This window comes from Heterodontus francisci, chromosome 25 (genome assembly GCF_036365525.1).
Source record: "Heterodontus francisci isolate sHetFra1 chromosome 25, sHetFra1.hap1, whole genome shotgun sequence".
Taxonomy (NCBI): domain Eukaryota; kingdom Metazoa; phylum Chordata; class Chondrichthyes; order Heterodontiformes; family Heterodontidae; genus Heterodontus; species Heterodontus francisci.
The window spans coordinates 75,142,083-75,159,989 of record NC_090395.1 but is presented as its reverse complement, the minus strand read 5'-3'; the positions used below and the strand labels follow the sequence as shown (position 1 = coordinate 75,159,989).

General features: G+C 45.3%; 1 protein-coding gene across 3 annotated transcripts in view; it reads left to right on the top strand.

Moving 5' to 3' along the window:
- The window catches only part of srgap2 (SLIT-ROBO Rho GTPase activating protein 2), a 213,617-nt gene that overhangs the window by 99,951 nt on the left and 95,759 nt on the right, over positions 1 to 17,907 (top strand). For 2 of the 3 annotated variants that reach the window (XM_068057533.1, XM_068057534.1), the window contains 2 exons: positions 3,608 to 3,770; positions 12,709 to 12,771. In XM_068057533.1, coding sequence (XP_067913634.1) covers positions 3,608 to 3,770; positions 12,709 to 12,771 — 226 coding nt within the window. Of the gene's footprint in view, positions 1 to 3,607; positions 3,771 to 11,177; positions 11,310 to 12,708; positions 12,772 to 17,907 lie in introns of those variants that run through there. The other variant, XM_068057535.1, reaches the window with a different exon arrangement.

Here is a 17,907-nt window from a genome sequence, read left to right as displayed (position 1 = left end):
TCAACACAGCAAGAGTTGAAAAGGCTCCACTGCACTAGCCCAGGACATAACACAAATAGCGTATCTGTTTACATGTACAGTAAAGAATGAAGAATTAGATGTGTCCATGCGAAGATTAGAAGTAGCCAAGGCTCTTATATATGATAACAGTTACAGCCTCAAAGATATATTGACATTCTCCATTCCTTCACTAGCTTTCAATCTCTTAACAAAAACTTATAATATCAACTTGGGGGGGCGTGGGTTTCTTCGAGAAAGCCTGCAGGTTAAGGGTTAACGTAGGGTTCTGAAACTAGTGTGAAAGAGCTCTATTAAAATTTCATCAAAATGTTGATTTTAATTCTGTAAGCCCTCAAGGGTAGCGAGACCTTCTCCGCACTCAGTGTGTTTCCCATTAGTAGAGTAGGCATGCGCATGTGACCCAGGACTGGTAAAAGATCTATAAAGGCTTTTAATTGCTTGGGGACCTCTGCCATGGTTTCATTTAGGAATATTTACGGATGTAATGTGTGTAATACAGATATTCCCCACTGGGCAGTTTCACTTAATTTGTGCTCCGTTTCTGTGCCAGTCCACATTCCAGTCGGCTGAACTGCTCAAGCTCTTAAGAGAATTTTTTTCTCCAGAATCCATTTGCTCCATTTTTCTTTGTGATGCTCATTATCTGTTACACCCCCTTGTTTGTCCAGGAGAAGGGCGTCTGGGTCACTTGAATGGAGAGCTCTAGGTGTTGTGCAGCGTGTGGGCTGGTCTGAGTGGATTTCAGTGAATGAGGAGCCCGTATAGAGCCCTGCTGGGCTTACCCTGGAATCAGTGCCCTAGAAACTCCAGGTACACCTGGAGTTCACAGTCCTGATTTAAATAATGAGCAATCTGTAGGTTTCTGATCTGTGGAAATATGGTAACACTTGTCCAGAGAAGAACCTCATTGCAAACTACTCTCAGTCTGAGCAATTTGTAGCAGCAGAAACTGATATTTGACAGCTGTCACTGGATCTGTTTTATGTACACCAAAGGAAGTCACATTTGCATTAACGCATCTTTTTATGCTGTGTGACATTATAATTCACCCCCTTGGATTGCTCTCAGTAACAGACCCTCACCCATCGATGGCTCACCTTCTCTCAGTAACAGACCCTCACCCATCGATGGCTCACCTTCTCTCAGTAACAGACCCGCACCCATCGATGGCTCACCTTTTCTCAGTAACAGACCCGCACCTATCAATGGCTCACCTTCTCTCAGTAACAGACCCGCACCTATCAATGGCTCACCTTCTCTCAGTAACAGACCCGCACCCATCGATGGCTCACCTTCTCTCAGTAACAGACCCTCACCCATCGATGGCTCACCTTCTCTCAGTAACAGACCCTCACCCATCGATGGCTCACCTTCTCTCAGTAACAGAACCTCACCCATCGATGGCTCACCTTCTCTCAGTAACAGACCCGCACCCATCGATGGCTCACCTTCTCTCAGTAACAGAACCTCACCCATCGATGGCTCACCTTCTCTCAGTAACAGACCCTCACCCATCGATGGCTCACCTTCTCTCAGTAACAGACCCTCACCCATCGATGGCTCACCTTCTCTCAGTAACAGACCCGCACCCATCGATGGCTCACCTTCTCTCAGTAACAGACCCTCACCCATCGATGGCTCACCTTCTCTCAGTAACAGACCCTCACCCATCGATGGCTCACCTTCTCTCAGTAACAGACCCTCACCCATCGATGGCTCACCTCTCAGTAACAGACCCTCACCCATCGATGGCTCACCTTCTCTCAGTAACAGACCCTCACCCATCGATGGCTCACCTTCTCTCAGTAACAGACCCTCACCCATCGATGGCTCACCTTCTCTCAGTAACAGACCCTCACCCATCGATGGCTCACCTTCTGTCAGTAACAGACCCTCACCCATCGATGGCTCACCTTCTGTCAGTAACAGACCCTCACCCATCAATGGCTCACCTTCTCTCAGTAACAGACCCGCACCCATCAACGGCTCACCTTCTCTCAGTAACAGACCCGCACCCATCAATGGCTCACCTTCTCTCCGTAACAGACCCGCACCCATCAATGGCTGCCCTTTTCATGGCATCAGGACATGTCAAGAGTTTTACAGCCAATGAAATACTGTTGAAGTGTCGTCAGTTTTATAATGTAGGAAACACAGCAGCCAATTTGTGCACAGTAAGCTCCCACCAACAGCAATATGGTAATAACCAAATAATCTGTTTTGATGATAGCAGAGGAATAAATATTGGCCAGGACACCTGGGAGAACTTGTCTGCTGTTTTCCACATAGTGCCGTGGGATCTTTTACATCCAGCTGAGTGGACAAGTCGGACCTTGGTTTCATGTCTCATCTCAAACACAGCACCTCCAACAGCACAGCACTCCCTCAATACTGTACTGGAAGCCTGGACTTTTGTGTTTGTCTCTGAAGTGGTGCTTGATCCTACAACCTTATGACACAGAAGTGCGAGTGACGACCCACTGAGCCACAGCTGGCACCTAAAATTACACACACTGTCACAGTTCTGCACTTGCGTGTTGCTGATGTTCCCGTCTGTGGACAGTCTGTGATCTCAGTCTCTCAGCTGCTGGGCTGGATTTTGATGATCTCACCAGTATGTGAAGGTTCGGATTTCCCCCTTCTTGTGGCTGAGTTTATATTTAGAGCAAGTTGCCTAAGAACCCGTCTGTCCTGCTTATTCCAGCATGTTTGTGTTCTGGCACCTGCTGGCTTCAGGCCAGTACTGTTAACCCTTTCAGCACTGAGTAGGTTTGCCTACTCTGGTTGAATGTATTCCTAGAGAATTCATCACATGACCTCTTGTCTCCAAAAGCCCTGCTCCCACACTCCCACCATTGGTCACCCAACATGTCCATCCTGACAGTGCCTCACCTTCCTGCAGCCAATCGGAAAGCTCTCAGCAGTTTCCTTGAGTTTAACCTTCTATTTCTGAAGATTGTCTTGGAGGTTGGAGCCCCTTGAACTGAGTCTTATTGAACTCAAGGGTTTGGATATTTTCTCTTTTCATTCCTCCTGTCTTGAAGACGTTGACTCCTAGCTGTTGTCGATTCTCCAGCCCTGGGCCAACAGCCGACTGGTACCTTGCCTGTCTGACCATTGCTTATACATGAGCTTAGTCCAATGTAGGTTATCTGCTCGTGGTATCAGAGGCGAACCTGATCTTATCCACACTTGTGTTGTCTGGCAGAGAGCCAGTGGGCAGTGATTGAGAGCATGAATCCAGGTTCTTTAATTTTATCTCACCAGCTCTACGATGCTGAGGCTGAATGCAGTACGTATTGGTGGTCGTTCCTTCAACTGTGTGGACTCAAACTCTGCAGTTCGCTCCCTAAAGCTCTCCACCTCTCTCTGCTCCTTTAAGACCCTCCTTAAAGTCTACAATATGTGGGCTCTTGCTCTATGAAATGGCTTTTATGCTGGCCTGCATAAAAGCTATCACTGCACTTCAAAGTAATTCAGTACTTGTGCAGCTCTTTGGGATGTTGTGGGGCTCGTGCTGAACAGTTGCAAGTTCTTTCTTTATCATTTTCCTTTAGTATTTCCTCTGACACATTTTGTTTTGCAGGAAGGACCAGAACATCCTGTCTCCTGTGAACTGCTGGTATTTGCTACTGAACCAAGTCAGGAGGGAGAGCAAGGACCACACTACGCTGAGCGATATCTACCTGAACAACATTATCCCACGCTTCACACAGGTCAGCGATGACTCTGTCCGCCTCTTCAAGAAGGTGAGGAACTTCCTTTTGATGCTAATATCCCTTAGAAAGCGAGTGCTTTTGTTCGGTTCCCTCCGATCCTCAACACTCCCGTTTTGATGCAGTTTCTATCGTTCAGGGCACTTCCACTATCTTTTCCCACCCCCTGCCCTCTCCTCAGAATGCTGACACTTGGTGGGTTAGGCTTCCACAAGTATTGACCATCCCCAGCCCCCCACTCCCCCGCCCTTCCAATCCTTTGCCCAAGTGGCTAAGCTTCATGTACGAGTCCAGACAGTGACTGCAGGCTGGCCATTCCATTATAAGGTGGATCACAGTCAAATCCAGTGCAGGACCCACACAATGCACAGTTTCCAGCAGAATTAATTAGAAAGTGTATTCGCCCCCACCCCATACTGCCGAACTAATTCTGGACCACTGAGACTATTTGTAGCATTCAACCAGCGCATTGCGAACTCAGCCCGTCTGCTCTGCATGTTTCAACAGTACACATGGCAGCTCACACTTGTTATAATAAGGGAGTGGATGCTTAGGCTGGCTAGTTTATGCAGCAGCTTTATTTAAATTGAAAACGTGGACTAGAATGTGTCTTCCAAGAGCTTTAACTGCAGTTAAGCAAGTTCTGCTTGTGTGAAGGTTTAGACCCTAGGATGGCAGATATTAAAGAACATATTGAAGCTGACGCTAGGTGTACATACGAACATACAACCATACGAATTCAGAGCAGGAGTAGGTCACTCGTCCCCTCGAGCCTGCTCCGCCATTCAACATGATCATGGCTGATCTGATTGTAACCTTAACTCCTCGTTCCCACCTACCCCCAATAACCTTTCACCCCCTTGCTTATCAAGAATCTATCTCCCTCTACCTTAAAAATATTCAAAGACTCTGCTTCCACCGCCTTTTGGGAAAAGAATTCCAAAGACCCGTGACCTGCTGACAGAAAAAATTCTCCTCATCTCTGTCTTAAATGGGCGACACCTTATTTTTAAACAGTGTCTGAAATGGGAAATTATTCCATCCCTTCACTTTCACAGTTGACCAACAAAAAGACTAGAAAATCTGTCGAGCCCCTTTCTGCCTGGCAGGTGGTTCATGTACCACATTGTGTGAAATTGTGAAACATAACCTTAATCCCCCGCTGCACAGAGACTGAGAGCCATGGCATGGGTGGTGAAGTGTAAAAGAACAGGTCAACAATGAAGTTCAGATAGAAGCTGGAAGGAGTAGAAATAAAAAGAATTTTGAGTTAAAATGAGCTCATGCCATCTTTATTGGCGATATCACGTTAATTTCAGAATATTAAAGCTGAAACATAATCCCACAATAAACCTTCGATAAATGACCAACAAACCTCAGCCAGAAAAAAGTTGGTTCATTTCCAAGACATTCACTGAAATCCAAAAATTAACTTCCCTTCTGAAAGGGTTAAGAGAAAATGACTAAAGGTAATTGAAGAAAATAAATCTAAGTTGATTAAGTTTACCAGAGTTTAATGATTTTGACAGATGCTTTATCCAGTCTAATCCTCTTTAATGAAGTCCAAATCTGCTGAGCTTGTTGGCATGGATTCTGTGGATCTCGAGGCTGAGGGAAGGTGAAATTGGTTGTGTTATCGGTTGGTCTGCAACATTGGACACAACACTCGGGAGAAATTCTTACATTTATCTCCTCTAGTGCACCAGTAGCGGCGCAGTGGTTAGCACCGCAGCCTCACAGCTCCAGCGACCCGGGTTCGGTTCTGGGTACTGTCTGTGTGGAGTTTACAAGTTCTCCCTGTAACCACGTGGGTTTCCTCCCACAGCCAAAGACTTGCAGGTTGATAGGTAAATTGACCATTGTAAATTGCCCCTAGTGTAGGTAGGAGAATGGTAGGGAATATGGGATTAATGTAGGAGGGGATGTGGTAGGGAATATGGGATTAATGTAGGATTAGTATAAATGGGTGGTTGATGGTCGCACAGACTCGGTGGGCCGAAGGGCCTGTTTCAGTGCTGTATCACTCTATGACCATCCTTTACAAGGATTGAAGTTCCTGTTTAAATTGGATTATTGGAGGAATTTTTTATTATTCATTCTTGGGATGTGAGCATTGCTGGCAAGGGCAGCATTTATTGCCCATCCCTAATTGCTCTTGAGATTCAGTTATGCTGCACTTACAGTGTTATTTTCTGATCTTTCACTCGCTGCTCAAGAGAGAGAGTACATGGAAACATGAAGTAAATATGTCTGAGTTTTCCAGTTGCGTTTAACAGATGCAGAGAATACACAGAGAGAACTTGGCGATTTTTTTTCTCCCCTCCTTCCCCCGGGTTAGAGTTCAACGGTTCTGGCATCTCTCCTTACCCACCAAGTCAATTATTCTTCGTGTGTTACCCTAAACAGTGAGCTCACATTCAAATAAAATCCAGCCCTTCATCTGACCTGCACTTTCCAGGAACAGGTCACTGCAGAGCAATCAGGAATGGGAACTCTAGCTGACATTTTTTTCCTAATTTCCCTAGACCAAAAATGCTGCAGACAAAAGTAACTCCCTTCATCTGACCACCCGCATTGTGAGTGAGATCAGACAACTGAGCACAAACTATGCTTTGAATCTGATGTTGCTGACTTGCATGACTCAGTGCCATAGTGTAAAGTGCACGTATCCACTGAGCTGTTGGGACCATGTCTTTTATTTGTGAATTACTGTTTTCATAACAAAATGTTCCAGATAAATAATTTGAAGGACCATCAGTATCCGCCCATGCAGTAACCAGCAGAGAAGCAGCACATTATCAGTATGGCCTTTATATATGGTCAGCCGGCAGATTCCTCTCTGAGTCACCACATGGCTGCTCTTTAGATTAAAAAGTTTGTGGTGTGTGAGTGTTTCTGCTCCAGGGATCGGCCCCAAATTGGAAGTGACTTCTGAATCTGCTGATGGCAGGCGGGGACTGGTGGGGCTGAGCTTTTGGCAAAGCAGGACTGCAATCATCTGAAAGTGGTTTGAGGAGCTGGAATTGGTGACTGTGCTATGAATAAAAGGGAACAAATTCATCTTTTGATGGATAATAGGTTGGCTCTAAATCGGAGGTGGAACTGTAAGAGGTTCCTTAACCCCCGCCCATAGCCCATTAATACCCCAAAACACAAAGGTCTGGAGATTCTTGGAGGCCCTCCACCGCTCATGAAGTTGATAGGCAGGACCCCTGTCTCCAATTCCAGGCAAAGGGTTATTTGTTTCGCCAGGACCAATCTGCCCTTGTAAGGCGGAAGAAAGAGCTGCCAAGGCCCAGATTTTCTTTTTAAAATTCTTCAGGTCCCGTTGGAGCTAGTCCTGACAAGAAAAGACGACGATCAACCCCCTTAGGGATTGATCACTTTACTCCAGCAAAACATTTTGGCATTTAGAATGCTTATAAGCTACTTGGGCCAGATCTCAACAGGTGTGAGTTGCACTGAGGTCTTTTAAGAATATGAATGGACGAATGTCCTCGGTAAACTCAGGAACTCTGTCCCCACTTCTTCATTGACATCTGGGGCGGGCAGAAGATGTTGTTACAGATCCCCCCCAAGCAGACTTGGAAATCTGGCCTGTAATCTCACTCAAAGGATGTAAATGCCCAGGAACTATGGGGTGGGAGAGGGCAAATATTTGTCATTAGAAGTGAGCTGGTTGGGGTTCAGGGTTGCAATGGGACATGGTTACTCCTATGAGCAGTATGAAATGATAATATTTTTCACACTAGCAATCTTTCCTCCAGGCAAGGACTGTTGAGAGAATGATGATCATTGAAGGCATGCAAAGTGTTGAAGTTTCATTCTGCCTTTAGGAGTTGTCGGTCCCCATTTCAGCCTTGAATCTGTACTCATCCAATGTAGGTATCTGCATGGGACAGGATTCCTGCTGGCTAAACCCATTGTGTAGAATCCAAATGAGGCAAAATTCTCCTTTGTTCCCATTCTATTTTGTAACTGGGCACAATACTCAAACACAACATCCTGAGTGTAATATAACATTTCCTTTGTGAACTTGTCACCTGATTTACATCCAGGAAATATTTAGAAAATGCAAATCGCACTGATCTAAAAGCAGAATGGAGCAGAAATCAACAGTAACTTCTCGTTGATGGATCGTATCGCGGTGAGAGGCAACCAAAATGGAGCATTCTTATTGGTTTAGAATCATGGTAAATCCCTCATGGGAAACAAAGGAACTGACTCAGATTGTTAGTGAGTGGCTCTGGGTGATGTAGGATGGTCCTTGATGGTGTTGCACTGTTATAGTAATGAGCATAGACAGATGTGCTCCACCAGAACTAGTGCCAAGCAATGGAATTCAGCATCCATTTGGGCTTTCCTGAGTGTAACAGATTCTGTAAATGACTTGCCAATGAACTGAAAAAAGATAAAGAAAGAGCTTGTATTTCTATAATACTTTTTAAGTGTAGACATTGATGTAATGAAGGAAATGTGGCTACCAATTTGCACACAGTAAGCTCCTACAAAAAGCAATGTGATACTGAGCAGATAATCTGTTTTTGCTGATGTTGGTTGAGCCTGTGCTGACGTTACTGATGTCAGCTCTGGTGACATGAGGGCTGCTCCAATGAGCTTCAGTGTCACTGGGAGGAGGAGGGGAAAGATTGAGCAGCCCCGCAGGAAAACTGCTTGGCATAATTCTGAAGCAGTTGATCAAAAAGCGGGATGATAATCGTCAGCACACCATAGGAACTAATCTTCATTCTTCACCTGTTGGTTTTACAGGCAGTTGAAAAATCTGCTTGAAGTATGTAACTCGGCCTCTAAACTCACTGCCCACTTACCCAGCCCCAGGCCAGTGACTGTTTAGTTGCTCTCATCCACAAAGCAAATAAATTGTATTATTGACGAAGCTTTGACCTTGGCAGATAGGCCAGTTATTAGTTGACAATTTGCGTCGTACTGGGTCTGTAACCCTGCACTCGTTACACCCGTCTCGAGAGCTGACGCCCGTCAGACTGAACACTGGCATATTAAATGAATGCAGAGTACGCATTGGGAAGCAATAGCGTCTAGAAAATAAATCTCCTGACCATATTACCCAGAGAGCACCAAGCCATTAACATGAAGCCTGATGCTTTGATTTGCTTAACAACCCTTCACCTCTAAAGAAAAAATATTGCATTTATACATCTTATAAATCTTACAATCTTCCCTTCTCCTCTTCTTCTTTGGCCTCCTTGTCTCGGGAGACAATGGGTAAGCACCTAGAGGTGGTCAGTGGTTTGTGGAGCAGCACCTGGAATGGCTATAAAGGCCAATTCTAGAGTGACAGGCTCTTCCACAGGCGCTGCAGATAAAATTAGTTGTCGGGGCTGTTACACAGTTGGCTCTCTCCTTGTGCTTCTGTTTCTTTTCCTGCCAACTGCTAAGTCTCTTCAACTCGCCACACTTGAGCCCCGCCTTTATGGCTGCCCGCCAGCTCTGGCGTTCACTGGCAACTGACTCCCATGACTTGTGATCAATGTCACAGGACTTCATGTCGTGTTTGCAGACATCTTTAAAGCGGAGACATGGACGGCCGGTGGGTCTGATACCAGTGGCGAGCTCGCTGTACAATGTGTCTTTGGGGATCCTGCCATCTTCCATGCGGCTCACATGGCCAAGCCATCTCAAGCGCCGCTGGCTCAGTAGTGTGTATATGCTGGGGATGTTGGCCGCCTCGAGGACTTCTGTGTTGGAGATACGGTCCTGCCACCTGATGCCAAGGATTCTCCGGAGGCAGCGAAGATGGAATAAGTTGAGACATCGCTCTTGGCTGACATACGTTGTCCAGGCCTCGCTGCCGTAGAGCAAGGTACTGAGGACATAGGCTTGATACACTCGGACTTTTGTGTTCCGTGTCAGTGCGCCATTTTCCCACACTCTCTTGGCCAGTCTGGACATAGCAGCGGACGACTTTCCCATGCGCTTGTTGATTTCTGCATCGAGAGACAGGTTACTGGTGATAGTTGAGCCTAGGTAGGTGAACTCTTGAACCACTTCCAGAGCGTGATCGCCGATATTGATGGATGGAACATTTCTGATGTCCTGTCCCATGATGTTCGTTTTCTTGAGGCTGATAGTTAGGCCAAATTCATTGCAGGCAGCCGCAAACCTGTCAATGAGTCTCTGCAGACACTCTTCAGTGTGAGATGTTACTGCAGAATCGTCAGCAAAGAGGAGTTCCCTGGTGAGGACTTTCCGTACTTTGGTCTTCGCTCTTAGCCGGGCAAGGTTGAACAACCTGCCACCTGATCTTGTGTGGAGGAAAATTCCTTCTTCTGAAGACTTGAACGCATGTGAGAGCAGCAGGGAGAAGAAGATCCCAAACAGTGTTTCCCTGTTTGGGAACCCTTACAATATTGTTGAAACATCTCAATTCATTACATCAAAGCCAGTAAATGCACAGCATGATCCACAAACAGCAATATATAATGACCAGATCAATTGATTTTATATGTTTGGTAGAATCTTTATAAACTGCATTGGTGATGAAGCAAATTGCATCACAATATATTACGCTGAAAGGAATCTGCTTAACTTGACTGGAGGCCCCTTGCCTGTGTCCCACTCGTAGCTGTAACGATTTGCCTGTGAAACAAGAATTTTGTGCAAACGGATGCATTAATTATTCACAAAAACATTGCAAGGAGAAAGGAGAAGTTGTTCTGTCTTCTAGTTGTAAAAAGGGAAGTTGAGCACCAGGACTTGCTGACTCCTGCTGTCTGCATGCTATCAGAAAAGGCTGAACTCCCAGCTCCCAACTCCTGTTGTTTTCTGCAAACGTAGTCCTTGTTTTTCTTGGGAAACTGTCTCTACTTAAAGCCTGTTGATCTTGGGAGCTGATCAAACATCGAGGCCTGCGTGAATGTAGATTAGTGGACTGTTGGGGACTGTGTTGCGCAATGGGTTGACACACTGTCCTTTCACCTCTAGGACATTGGTTTGAATCCTGCCCAAATTGATGGGGGTTGAAAGTCTCTGCTATTTGCTGGAAGCTTATCTGCAATGAGTTTGGGGCAGTTTTGTCTTGGTCCCTAGGAACAGAACTGCTTATCAGTCAGCACTTTCACTGAAAGAGACCACATGGAAGCTGTAGATCACATCAGAATGGGGGAGAGTATGACTGGTTTTGGGGCAAAGTTGAGGAACTGTGCTTTTGCCATACTTCACCTGGTGCAGGGAGACTGAAATAGTGCAATTCTGCTCTCCAGCATGAATATGCCTCATCTCAAGTACAAAATGGGGTGAAAAGCTCCATATAAAATAGCGTTGCTTGAGCAGAACTGTGGTCTTGTGTATACCACGCCTCTGCGCATGACACCCCTTTGGATTTCCCTTCACTCTCACTTAGGCTTAACCCTCCCACGTGAAATTTTCTCTCTCACCCATGCGCAGCCTACTCTTGCTGGGTACAGATAGGGAATGCTGAAAGTACTGTACCAGTGTCTAATTGATCCTCCGACATCCTGAAATCCTTCTCTCCCAGTCCACTTATACAAATATAGTACATAATTTATCCCCCTGGGAAATTCGGTGTGAAGAGTAAGCAGGTTTTCATAATTTTTTTTAACTCAACCGCAATTTGTGACATCCTTCTACAAGAGGAAACAGAGCTCAGCAGCAGGTTTCTGTTTTACTAATAAGTAACAATAAGTAATCTTGGAGAGATTAGTTTCGTTTTAGTTCTTAACCATCCAATTTTAGATAAATTTTTAAACCTGTTTGTCTCACGTTCCCTGTCTCTCTCTCTCTCTCTCTCTCTCTATCTATCTCTGTTTGTGTTCTTGCTTCCTGCTCACTGTTTCGTTATCTCTGTCTCACTCACATGAATGAAATCAGAATCTCATGTACCCTGTGTTTACATTATAAATTATGAATTTATGAATATATTATGAATCAAATTGAGAAGCAATTGTGTTTCTCTCTCCACAGGTGCTGCCTGACCTGCTGAGTGTTTCCAGCATTTTTTGTTTTTATTTCAGATTTTCAGCATCTGCAGTATTTTGCTCTTTGTTTTAATGTGTAAATCCAGAGTCACTCCATTTTAGGAGGTTCCATGGAGTTTGGCCCAATCCCAGATTTATGCTCTGACATTTTAGCATTGATGTGAGATGGCAGTGTAGTATAACTAGTTTATAGCACAGAGGTTGTCAATTCCATTCTTGTTCTGTGTGTGTGACCTCTTAGAGAGGCTGAGACTTCGCAAACTAAAAAGAACTTTGCAACCAGCAGAGGGAGGTGAGTTTTTTCCCATCCACTTGAGCTGAATTCAAGCTGGGTCTTGCACTTTCCAGAGCAGTACGCATTGTGCAGTTCCCCAGAAATCAGTTTGGAATTTTTTTGCACTTGTTTTCAGTGTGTCGAAACTTAAAACACTGAACAGGTTGAGTTACTTTTTGTGTATTAACATCAGTGCATGAGCTGACTTACAGAAATTTCAGCACGGCAGGATGTCATTTGACCCAACACATCAGTGTTAGAGTTGGCTTCGTGTGGGGGCTCGCTACTGGTGACGGGGGCTGACAACACCCTATCTTAACATTCACAAAGAATGACCAGCTTGTACCTTGCTTTAGTGACGCAGTGGTTAGCACTGCAGCCTCACAGCTCCAGGGACCCGGGTTCGATTCCGGGTACTGCCTGTGTGGAGTTTGCAAGTTCTCCCTGTGTCTGCGTGGGTTTTCTCCGGGTGCTCCGGTTTCCTCCCACAAGCCAAAAGACTTGCAGGTTGGTAGGTAAATTGGCCATTATAAATTGTCACTAGTATAGGTAGGTGGAAGGGAAATATAGGGACAGGTGGGGATGTTTGGTAGGAATGTAGGATTAGTATAAGTGGGTGGTTGATGGTCGGCACAGACTCTGTGGGCCGAAGGGCCTGTTTCAGTGCTGTATCTCTAATCTAATCTAATCTAATCTAACCCAACTTTATTCCTGATTACAGAGTAAGGAGATTGGTGGGCAGCTACATGAAGATCTGATGAAGGTTCTGAATGAGTTGTACACGGTGAGTGTGATCTTTCTCTTTGCACATATTCAGTAATACTCTCATAGTAACTCGATGGTTAAATCTGCCACTCAGTGTCCTACCAAAGCCCCCAAGTTCAATCCCCTTTGTACTAAATTTGCTAATCTAAGTAGGATCGTGGTAAGGGCAACTTAGGAACAGGAGGAGGCCATTCAGCCCTCGAACCTGTTCCGCCATTCAGTTCGATCGTGGGTGATCTGTATCTTAACTCCGTTTATCTGCTTTGGTTCCATAACCTTTAATATCCTTTTACCCAATAAAAATCTACCTATCTCAGTTTTAACTTTTGAATTGATGCCCAGCCTCAACAGCTTTTCGGGGAGAGAGTTACAGATTTTCACCACCCTTTATGCAAAGAATTGATTCCTGACGTCAACCCTGCGTGGCCTGGCTCTACTTTTAAGGATATAATTGACTTCATTGCCTCGGGGCTCAGCGGGATGGTTAGCCAGGCTCACTGCTGCTGCTGCTCATTTTTACATGGCTCTTACTGGAAAGTGCACACACATGGACATTTAGTGAAGGCTGAATTGGGTTCGGGAGTATTCCTCCTCCCATTGGTTCAATAGCCCGAGGTTGGGAGAATGGGATATCATTACTCACTGCAGCATAGCCTTTACTAGTTAGGATGGGGAGACAAGTGGCAGATGGAATTTAATACAGAGAAGTGTGAGGTGATGCATTTTAATGGAAGGGATAAGGTGAGGTATTATGGCATTGTACTAAAGAGTGTGCAGGAACAGAGGGTTCTGGGGGTGCATCTACATCGATCTTTGAAGGTGGCAGGATGTATTGAGAGAGTGGTTAGTAAAGCATATGGGATCTTGGGCTTCCTAAATAGAGGCATTGAGTAGAAAAGCAGGGAAGTTATGCTGAACCTTTATAAAGCTCTGGTTAGGCCACACTAAAGTGCTGTGTCCGGTTCTGGTCACCACACTTTAGGAAGGATGTGAGGGTCCTTGAGAGGGTGCAGAGGAGATTTACAGAATGGTTCCAGGATGGGGGATTTTAGTTACACGGTTCGATTGGAGAATCTGGGGTTGTTCTCCCTGGAGCAGAGGAGATTGAGGGGAGATTTGTTGGAGGTGTACAAGATTATGACAGGCTTACATAAGTTAGACAAGGAAACGCTGTTCCCATTAACTGATGGTTCAAGGACTAGGGGAAAATAATTGAAGGTTTTGGGCAAGAGATGCAGAGGGGAATGTGAGGAAGAGCTTTTTTACAGAGCAGGTGGTAACGACCTGGAACTCGCTGCCCATGAGGGTGGTGGAAGCCGAGACAATCGATGATTTTGAAAGAAAATTGGATGGGCACTTGAAGGCAATAAACTTGCAGGGCTACGGGGATCAAGCGGGAGAGTGGGACTGACTGGATAGCTCCGTGGAGAGCCAGCATGGACTTGATGGATCAAATGGCCTCCTTTGATGCCGTAAATGACACTGACTCTAACATCTGCCTTACTGGGAGATGTGTTGGAGTCCTTATATATTGCAGTCTGAGACCTGCAGTTCCCAGGAAGGCAGATCCCTGATTCTATGTTGTGACTCATCTCTGGCTGGAATTTGAACCATTGATCCAAGAGAGAGTTCCTCACTATTCCAAGTGCAACAGAATGGAGAGCTGTAATTTTCTTTCCTGTTTGTAAATGGTTCATCTCCTGTCAGTGATCTGGAAGAAGCTTCACATTAACAGACAATGAAGCTTCTCTCCTTCCCTGCCTTGGGAAATTTTCATTCCAGTAGAACTGAGGCATAGCACTTAACGGGAAAGGAAAAGAGGGTCAGACATTTGGAGAACCCATAATCTTGTAATTGTGTGCTGGAAAGGGGAGTCTTTGTGCTTTGATCACCTCAAGAATTCTTAGTGTCTGCATCTTGCTACAATAGAGGCAGATGTGGGGCAGCAAACAGGAGCCAGTGCCAGATGTTTTCACAGAATCCATCAAGACTTTATATTCTCAGAAGCCATTGCCGTTGTGCAGTGTCTAAGTCTTTCAATAGAAAGGCAGAAGGAATGTGTTTGAAGTTTGAAGGAAAAGGTTGTAATAGTGAGGCTTTACTCTTTAATGAGGTGTTTTGCAGCAGCTGAGAGTGGGTGGATGAAGAGATACGCAGGAGTCCACATTACCCTTGAGGCAATGACTTTGAGGTGTTTCATGCAGCCATGTAATTAATGGCTGCTGTGGAAAGATGACTCCAAACTTGTCGTGAAGGCAGATGATCCAGCAGTAATACTGCACAATGTCTCTCAGAGTAATGTTGGTGTGAAAACAACAAGTGTGATGGGTCGTTGGTAACAGAAGCCGCTACAGCGGACCATTGGGAGAAGGGCAGTATTACATAGGATCACAACACAGAATCAAACCATTCCAGCCAATCTGTCCATGGAGGTATTTATTTTCCACTGCAGAAGTTGTCTTAATCCCGTGTGTCTCCTTCTTTTATCTTCCTTCCTTCTAAACCTGCCTAAGCTATTCTGAAATGTTGACATGGCTTCTGTTACAATCACTAACTCTGGCCATGCTTTCCACAAAGTTTTATGTTTGTCCTAAATCTAATATTTAATTACATAGTCAAGTTCCCTTGATCTGGACCCTTGGTCACTACAGCAGTCTGTTTCTATCGACTCTTTGTCCTATCCTGATCACCCCTTAATCTCCTTGTCTTCCAGTAGAAACAGTCCTAATTCAGTCCCAACAACACCAGACTTCCCTCCGCTCCCCACGCCCTTCACTTAACCTTCAGCACCCACTCATTCAATCTCTCCACTGCTGTCCTCTCCAATTCTTTACCTAGTTCCCTCCACCTTGCCTCTCCTCCCTGCCCCTCAATGCCCTCCCCTCAGATTGTGTCTTAGTTCTCCATCCCAGTCTTTCCAACCCTTCCTTCATTCCATTTCCCTCACCTTTCCCCATCCCACCCTCTGCCCCTTGGCCTATCTACCCTGTCCATTCCCCTTCCCCCCTAACCCCATATTTGGTATTCAACTAAGCTCTTTTCTCATTATTGTAACTTGTTCTGAGATATCTTTGTGCATGTGAACAGTGCTACAGAAAGGCAAGTTGTTGTAAGGATATTGAAGCATTGTGAGGAGAATGGTGCTTGCCTCTCCTGACTTCCCAAACAAAATGTTTGCTGAGCATTTTTTCCATGATGTCCATAAGTTGTCAGTAGCTGGGGGGACAAGGTGTTGGTATGCTCTCGTGTTAAATGACAATCAATGCTGTGGTTTTAGTCCACCCTTTGCAGGCTTAGGATGGTCAAAACAAGCTTCTTCATTTGGATTCTGGCATTCTTCAGACCACTGAGGTTTCACTAGAGCACCACCAGAAAAAGTCCAAATACTGAATTACCTTCCCCTGCCTGGATTGACACCTCCAGAGCTCCCTGAGTCATAGTGTCTTGTCGTGTATAAAGCTCTCTGAATCATATTTTTCATAAACTGTTAGTTTGGGTTGGTAAGAACTGTTGATAGCATAAAATACACGAGTCAATAAGTAAAGGAGATGTGAGGATGAATGAATATTCTGTAGTTCTGCTTGATTAACTTTGGAAACTATAGATCATTTGTCCAGAGCTTGGGGCAGCACAGTGGTTAGCACCGCAGCCTCACAGCTCCAGTGACCCGGGTTCGGTTCTGGGTACAGCCTGTGCGGAGTTCGCAATTTCTACCTGTGACGTGTGGGTTTTCGCCGGGTGCTCTGGTTTCCTCCCACAGCCAAAGACTTGCGGGTTGATAGGTAAATTGGCCATTGTAAATTGCCCCTAGTGTAGGTAGGTGGTAGGAGAATGGTGGAAATGTGGTAGGGAATATGGGATTAATGTAGGATTAGTATAAATGGGTGGATGTTGGTTGGCACAGACTTGGTGGGCCGAAGGGCCTGTTTCAGTGCTGTATCTCTCTATGACTCTTTTGATCAGGAGATTAAACAGGTTGGTAGAGGCCATGATGAGGGAGAGTGTACCTGGGCTGTGGGAAGAGAAGGGCAGATGGGACAGAAGTGTGTTGAATTATGGGATAAGGAGTTGTACCCAATGAGATCCCACTTTCACCTGGGCTTTTAGGAAAATGCCAGGTATTCAGTAAGTATGCTTCTGTCATTACATCCTTTTTCTGAAAACTTCAAGTACATTCCTCTGTCTGTCTTGAGAAAGGTTTAGACACCTTGCAACAGGGATGGCTTCTGAGAATTTAAAGCCTTGATGGATTTTCTAACAACATCTGGCACTGGCTCCTGTTTGCTGCCCCACATCTATTGTAGTGGCTATGCAGTAAGTCAGACAGATTTCCGAGTGGAGATGTGTGATTGTGTAAACCAGTGACTAGACTGGCCTGGGCCTCGGTCCAATAGGGATGATCAAACGAGGGAACCAAATAACTGCTGAGGTCATAATTCTTTTTTTCAAGTCTAAGATCACTGTCACTGTGCCGCTTTGAGTGCCATTTTCCTTGTTTGTGATATTTGATTGTTTTATGGTTGACCCTTAGGAATAAAAATAACTTGAAAATTCTTGCCATCCTCTTTTTAAAAAAAGGAAAAGGGACCCTTGACCACATCAAGTTGCATTGGCGCAGCTGAAAACATTTTGTTTTTCTCGTGTTGTGCTTTGTGTTGTCTTTGTTTTCCCCTTTCATTCCTCTGGCCCTGAAGCTGCCTGAAGTATTGGAGTGTTTGAAGGTAACAGGTCTTGTCTAATGATGCTGGTATCACTGGGTTGGTACATTCAGCTGTAGGGTGGGTGACGGGCAATGCTGATGTGCCCCCAAACTGCTAAAGACCTTCTCCAGGAGGATAGTCCGCCTGACTCTGTAACTTAGAACTTGATGATTGAGCCTTTCACAGAACTCTGCCAATCACAGCACAAGTTCTGGGGTGGTAGACCTGCCGATTTCTGGGTCAGGGTCCTGTCTTCAGCGCTCCCTCCCTTAGAAAATAAATCTCCTGTCTTCACTTCTCCCAGTAACCCCTGCTCCCAGTAATTTCCAAATCCCTGCAGTCACAAGCTGTACTTTTTGTACTTCAGATTTTTCCTCTTCCAGTAACAGCAATGACACAGGAACAGGAGGAGGCCATTTAGCCCTTCGAGGCTGTTCTACCCCATTCATTGAGAT